General features: G+C 36.4%; 1 protein-coding gene across 1 annotated transcript; it reads right to left on the bottom strand.

Moving 5' to 3' along the window:
• On the bottom strand, positions 1-4,366 carry FABP4 (fatty acid binding protein 4). Its single transcript, XM_082858318.1, has 4 exons — positions 4,230-4,366; positions 1,376-1,548; positions 688-789; positions 1-223 (listed from the first exon to the last, which is right to left on the bottom strand). Exons 1-4 carry the CDS (start codon positions 4,300-4,302, stop codon positions 173-175), a joined length of 399 nt encoding a protein of 132 aa, XP_082714444.1. The 5' UTR covers positions 4,303-4,366; the 3' UTR covers positions 1-172.
• Positions 4,367-7,650: the final 3,284 nt, after the last annotated feature.

The following is a 7,650-nucleotide window of genomic DNA, read 5'->3' on the forward strand; positions in this document are numbered from 1 at the left end:
TTATAAATCTAAAAAGTTTTATTTAACCAACACAACCATATCGAATAAAATCAGTCTGGGGGAAAATTAGTTGATTGCTAATTAGTGGGAAATAATATATGTTTGGACAACACACCCAACAGAATGTCATAGAGTTTGATGCAAACTTCAGTCCAGCTCAATATCCTTTGGCTTATGCTTTCTCATAAACTCTGGTAGCAGTGACACAATTCATGATACATTCCTAGGCACAAAAAAAATTATTGATAAATCCCTGGGACTAAACCACTTATATTTTGTTTATTGTCTCCTTCAATGTTGGGAAGGAAACAATATTCATCAAAAGATATTTGCTCTGGGCTCTTATTATATACCTGATATTGTAATAAGCTAGGGAAATATAAAGATCAAGAAGATATAAGTCTTGCCCTCAAGGAATCTTACAATCTATGTGGTGAGTGAGAAACATAATTAGAAATGAACAATACAATATGGTTCATATTGAGAGGGATGAGGGAATGCTTCCTGGGGGACAGTATACCTACACTGAGCTTAAAAGTATGAAGGATAATTGCCAGAGTGAAACCGTAATCCCAATAGACTAACCTTTTGTTCTACAAGGACAATTATCTGTTTCTCTAGGTAGAATAACAATTATGGGATGACCTAGCAGTAGAATCTAGAATTAAGTAGCCAGAAGATACTCACCACCACCAGTTTGTCATCCACTCGTTTTCTCTTTATGGTGGTTGATTTTCCATCCCACTTCTGCACCTGCACCAGGGCACCTTCATCTAAGATTACGGTGCTCTGCGGGCATAATAAAAAAGTGATTATAATGATGGAGGAAAATAAAATTTAAAAATAGAGCACTTTTATTTGCAGGAATATTTTGAGGTAATTAGTAATTTTAAATTACAAGAAAATGTTGCAACAAGGAAACAATGAGTGCCAAAAACAACGTACAAAATTATATGTATATTATGATCAGAATATTATACAAACATGCACTTGAAAAAATACTGTGAAAGAATATAGATAATAAATTTATGTTGAGATAGTAGAATCATAGGTGATTTTTACCTTTTTTTCCCACTCTTTTATAAACGTTCTCTAACACTGTTACGTTATTTTAATTCACTTCAAATACTATATATATATATACATATGGTATGACAAATAAATTATGTTAATCATTTTTTAAACTAATAAGGACCATTTTATAGAAAGGGAGAAAATTCACCAGCTAAATATTGAAGGCAACGTAGTTCAGATCTAGGAGTCAGGGATCTTTGGCTTACGGTGGAATGGGTTTCCTCCTTTTACAAAATGGCTTCTTGTAGGCAGCGGTCATTTAGAAACCAGCGTTTACTCTGCTCCAATTCCCTTTTCTCACCTTGACTTTCCTGTCATCTGCAGTGACTTCCTCAAATTCCTGGCTCAATTTGAAGGAAATCTCAGTATTTTTAAAGGTACTTTCTGATTTAATGGTGATCACATCCCCATTCACACTGATGATCACATTGGGTTTGGCCATGCCAGCCACTTTCCTGGTAGCAAAGCCCACTCCTATAGTTGGGAAAAGAAAAATGTCAAGTTTACAATTTTCTCTCACATCTTTATTTAAGAAAGAGCAGTAGTGTGTGTGTGTGTGTGTGTGTGTGTGTGTGTGTGTGTGTGTAGGTGGGTGCACGTGTGCATAAAATGTGAAAGACTCCAGTGAGTTTCTTAAAGGTCTTATGTAAACATCACCTGCAGATAAGTAAAGTAGGCTAATACTTAAAGAACGCCTGAGGCACAATTAGATGTAAGTCTGTTCTTTAAATTTCCACTTCCGGGTTTCAGATACAAGTCTTTAGGAGACCCATTATTAATTTCCCACAAGAATATGTACAAAGATTAAGTCTTGTGAGACATACATATTTTAAAAGTCACTGCACTCTCGAAATAACTGGCCATCTTAACCATGAGGGCAGCCACTCTCATTTTACTCAGTTCATGAAACACTTGGGAATCTCTACCTTTCCTTCTTAGATAACAAAAGTGATCTAATCCATAGTCAAAGACAATAGGATTTGGGGGACCACTATACAGTTACTCGATTAAAAATTAATCTGTTTGGGGGCTTCCTTGGTGGCGCAGTAGTTGAGAGTCCGCCTGCCGATGCAGGGGACGCGGGTTTGTGCACCGGTCCGGGAAGATCCCACATGCCGCGGAGCGGCTAGGCCCGTGAGCCATGGACGCTGAGCCTGCGCGTCTGGAGCCTGTGCTCCGCAACGGGAGAGGCCACAACAGTGAGAGGCCCATGTATCGCAAAGAAAAAAAAAAAAAAATTAATCTGTTTGGGTGTCCAAAATTCACATTTCATGGCATTTGCTGCCAAGTCTAGTTTTCTTGGCTTTTCCAAATTACTCCACCATGAAATGAAGATTTCGATTAATTTTTCCAAAAGTCAAAATGTTTCCTGCATGCATAACATTTTAGAATGGTGATGTTCCCAATAAACTATAGAAGATGCTAAAGAGGGCTTAGGCATCAATCGTGAAAACTTCAAAGTTTAAGAAATCACTATTTTAGTAAGTTCAGAAATTAATACTTTGATTCCCAATCACTTAAGTGGCAAAATCCTCTTTTTGAAAAAGAGGAGTGTATTTTTTGGGATGTGTGGCAGTTATGGGACGAACAATTTACAACCTAATGTAGACAGCAAGCAGTAACTTACAGTCGCTGCATAAATTATAATTTACGACTGCTATAGATGTGTTGTATTTTTTAAATGCATGTGCATAAATCTACAATACTTTTTTGACTACTTATAGATACCAAAATTTAGGAATAGTGGGGATCAGGGAGGCAAATATCGTACAAAACAAGCAATACCGAAGCTCTGATTTAGCTCCCCGTCCGAAAGCAGCAACAAGTGGGAAGATAATATGCTGTTTCAGCAAGTCCTGTCTCTGTTACAAAATATAATAACCTCAAATACATGGAGTGAGTCAACATAGTGAATGGATGCAACACCCGGTGTGGTTCCAGACTGGCCAAGCTTATGAAAATCATTCTCTCCACTGGCTTGATTCTGTCCTCATTTGACGATTGAAAACAATACCTGCTGACTGAAGGTAATCAACTAGAGAAGCTAATTTCAGGAGGTATCTTATTATCTTTCATTATCATCAATACCTTATCATTTTAAAACACAGTGATATAAGAATTTAAATATAAATACTAAAAGTGTAAAATGTTTCTAAAAATAGTAAATAGCCTCAAATACAGACATATCTGTATCAGTGCATATTAATTAGTTTATTGAATTACAACCAGTTGATATTCTACAAAGCTAGGTTTCACTCATGTTGAAGTCCCTGATTTCCCTCTTGTCTGCAAACAAGGAAAACAGTAGTTATACACAAGCAAAAAATATACTATAAGATTTAGAAGAAGGTTAAGTCTTGAGATTTAGGGATTCAATCATAACCTCTAATAAAGATATTGTGAAAAAAAATCCCTCCCCAATTTGCAACCCCTGGATACAACTTGATAATGCATGGCCGTGGCTGCCTGAGTGAAATACTGCCTCTCTACTCCTTTGCTTTAACTTTGTAATTATCTGGGGAACACACAGGCAACGTTACCAGAACCTAAAAACCTGAAAGCCTCTATTATCAATAATTCTATGGCATCCCATATAATTTTAAATCAAACAAATATTTAAGACTTTTAAGGAACATATTTTCTGAAATTGAGATTTTTTTCTCCCATAAAACAACCACACATTTTAATGGATTGACCTTAAAACAATTGGCTAACATACATTACTCAAAAAATTACATTAAGATGAGAAATGCAGTGCTTTCAGTTTCAAATGGAAATTATTGCATGCTAGGAAATACAGTTTTATTTCCAAGTTATTGCTTATTTTATATGCAAAAGGAATCAATAAAAAGAGACAGAGAGTCAAGTAAACCAAAGATACTCAAGTTTATCAATCAAATAAAATCTTGGCATTTCTGTACAACATAACAATTCCATTTATACCCTTTTTCATATTAGTTCACCTTAAGGAAGCATTAGTTGTGACTTCCATCTAGAATGTTTCTAGAAACAAATGATTCACACATGTTACTTTTATCGCCTCTATATAGAAAACAGAATTTCATGTCTGGCCAGTGCTTCCAGAGTGAAAAACAGCCACAAAGCACTCTTCCCCAGAGAAAAAGTTTATAAACCCAGCCAATGTATTTCCTTACCCACTTCTTTCATGTAATCTTCAAAGTTTTCACTGGAGACAAGTTTCCAGGTACCTACAAATGCATCACACATTTTGGGAGCTTTCTAGAATTATTCTTCAAGGTGAGAAAGAAGCTGCAGCTTTCAGGAAGGTGCTATTACCCTCTGAGTCCAGAAAACTTCCTTTTAAAGATACCCAGGACAAGTGATTTTTAGGAATAACCAATTGGGAATGGTATCAGATCATTTCCTTCATTGCCAGACTCTGCGGTTTTTCCTTTGAGTCATGTTTTTCATAGAAATTTCTCAACTTTGGTTCTTCCTGGCAAATGGTCATTGAACTTAGAGTACAACTTATTTTTAACCATTACAGAATATTTTAAATATTTCTATTTTGACAGTTTAATATTCAGTGAATTGAATTTCCTCCTATTATTTTCATACATATTTATCACAGTGTAGAGTACAGCAGGGTAATTATCTTGGGATAAATTTTGACTCCCATTTCTGGAGTTTCTATTAAAATTACAATTATGTGGTTCGTTTGAATTGAGGAATATAAGAATTATCTTGTATATTCTTAAGTAATTGCAAAGGCTCTTTGGGGCAGTACTGTCTCAGGAATTACCTGGAAATTAAAACAAAATAAGTAATGGCATTTAAAAAATATTTATTTATTTATTTTTATACAGCAGGTTCTTACTAGTTACCTATTTTATACATATTAGTGTGTATATGTCAATCCCAATTCCCAGTTCATCCCACCACCACCACCACCCCCCACCCCGCTTTCCCCGCTTGATGTCCATACATTTGTTCTCTACATCTGTGTCTCTATTTCTGCCTTGCAAACTGGTTTATCTGTACCATTTTTCTAGATTCCACATATAGGTGTTAATATATGATATTTGTTTTTCTCTTTCTGACTTACCTCACTCTGTATGACAGTCTCTAGGTCCATCCACATCTCTACAAATGACCCAATTTCATTCCTTTTTATGGCTGAGTAATATTCCATTGTATATATGTACCATATCTTCTTTATCTACTCATTTGTCGATTGGCATTTAGGTTGATTTCATGACCTGGCGATTGTAAATAGTGCTGCATTGAACATTGGGGTGCATGTGTCTTTTTGAATTATGTATTTTTCTGGATATATGCCCAGTAGTGGTATTGCTGGGTCATATGGTAATTCTATTTTTGGTTTTTTAAGGAACCTCTATACTGTTGTCCATAGTGGCTGTATCAATTTACATTCCCACCAACAGTGCAAGAGGGTTCCCTTTTCTCCTCACCCTCTCCAGCATTTGTTGTTTGTAGATTTTCTGATGATGCCCATTCTAACTGGTGTGAGGTGATACCTCATTATAGTTTAATTTGCATTTCTCTAATAATTAGTGATGTTGAGCAGCTTTTCACATGCCTCTTGGCCAGCTGAAGGTCTTCTTTGGAGAAATGTTTATTTAGGTCTTCTGTCCATTTTTTGATTGGGTTGTTTCCATTTTGAATATTGAGCTGCATGAGCTGTTTATATATTTTGGAGATTAATCCTTTGTCCGTTGATTCATTTGCGAATATTCTCTCCCATTCTGAGGTTTGTCTTTTCGTCTTGTTTACAGTTTCCTTTACTGTGCAAAAGCTTTTAAGTTTCATTAGGTCCCATTTGTTTATTTTTGTTTTTATTGCCATTACTCTAGGAGGTGTATCAAAAAAGATCTTGGTGTGATTTATGTCAAAGAGTGTTCTTCCTATGTTTTCCTCTAAGAGTTTTATAGTGTCTGGTCTTACACTTAGGTCTTTAATCCATTTTGAGTTTATTTTTGTGTATGGTGTTAGGGAGTGTCCTAATTTCATTCTTTTTGTTTTCCAGCACCACTTATTGAGGCTGTCTTTTCTCCATTGTGTATTCTTGCCTCCTTTATCAAAGATAAGTTGACCATATGTGCATGGGTTTATCTCTGTGCTTCCGATCCTGTTCCATTGATCTATATTTCTGTTTTTGTGCCACTACCATATTGTCTTGATTACTGTAGCTTTGTAGTATAGTCTAAAGTCAGGGAGTCTGACTCCTCCAGTTCCCTTTTTTTTCCCTCAAGATTGCTTTGGGTATTCAGGGTCTTTTGTGTCTCCATACAAATTTTAACATTTTTTTTGTTCTAATTCTGTAAAAAATGCCAAGTAATGGTAAAGTACCCCAGCTTTCTCATTTCAAATGTTTTGTAAGAATGAAAAAGAAACAGTAAATTCAATTATCCACCAGGAATCTGGACAGCAGATTTAATTAATAAATAATCATTTAACCTCACTCATTCCATCCCCTAAATGAGAGCATAGTGTGGATTTCCACAGACCTCTTAAAAATTAGGCTCCAGGCTTCCCTGGTGGCACAGTGGTTGAAAGTCCACTTGCCGATGCAGGGAACACGGGTTCGTGCCCCAGTCCAGGAAGATCCCACATGCCACGGAGCGGCTGGGCCCGTGAGCCATGGCCGCTGAGCCTGCGCGTCCGGAGCCTGTGCTCCTCAACGGGAGAGGCCACAACAGTATGAGGCCCGTGTACGGCAAAAAAAAAAAAAAAAACAAGGCACCAATCCAAACTGTGCTCCCCATACTGAGAAAATTCATCCAGTTCCTGAACTATGTTATAAGCTCTAAATTTATCCAGCTCTAAATGGTGTTGCTTTACTTAAAAACAATCAGAAGTGGGGTGGTCACAAGCAATCAAAATCTAATTTCCTTCTTTTACATAGTGAATAATTCATGAGAATGCTTTTCTAAAGTAACCATATTTTTCAGTCCCCCCCACCCCCTACCCCATACCAGAATGATGGAAGATCGTCACATAGGCAGCAAGCTCCCATGAGCACACCCAGACTTTAGAAAAGAAAAAAAGAAATTAAAATACTATGGGTGTGTTTAGTATCACTACACCGTGTATTCCATTGAACAGTATCTGCCAAGCACACGATTGATTTGTAAGTATCCTAAGGGCTTCCCAGAAATGGTTGAGATAGAGGATTCTGCAAAGGACAGGATTTTCTGTAGGCAATCAAGTTGCTAAGAAAAACTGATAAAGTCATGTTACAATAGTAGTTTTTAATTGTTGCTTATGTTAATGGTGTAGTAATAATGTTTATTCACTCTGGACTGTTGCATAGATACATAGACTGTGGGTGGTGTATCATTCCGTGTAGACTTGCTATTATAAATTCACTGAACAAGAAAATAAAAATCCTCAGTCTTCGTGCAGGGATAACTTTGTGTTCTAAATTAATAATGGCTTTTACTTTTTCATTTGTTTTTAGTTTGTTTTGTGTTTAAGACAATTTTTTTAGAGGTTTTATATTTACAACAAAATTGAAAGTTACAGCAATTTCTCACATACTCCCTGCCCCCCCACAGGCATAGCCTCCCCTGTTATCAACATCACTCACCAGAG

The sequence above is a fragment of the Leucopleurus acutus genome (genome assembly GCF_964270905.1).
Source record: "Leucopleurus acutus genome assembly, chromosome: 17".
Lineage (NCBI taxonomy): Eukaryota > Metazoa > Chordata > Mammalia > Artiodactyla > Delphinidae > Leucopleurus > Leucopleurus acutus.

Coding starts and splice junctions, on each gene's coding strand:
- FABP4 (XM_082858318.1), bottom strand. CDS start 4,302: ATGTGTGATGCATTTGTAGGTACCTGGAAACTTGTCTCCAGTGAAAAC. Junction 1,549..4,229: donor AGATTACATGAAAGAAGTGG/GTAAGGAAATAC, acceptor TCCCAACTATAG/GAGTGGGCTTTGCTACCAGG. Junction 224..687: donor TGGATGACAAACTGGTGGTG/GTGAGTATCTTC, acceptor TTTTGTGCCTAG/GAATGTATCATGAATTGTGT.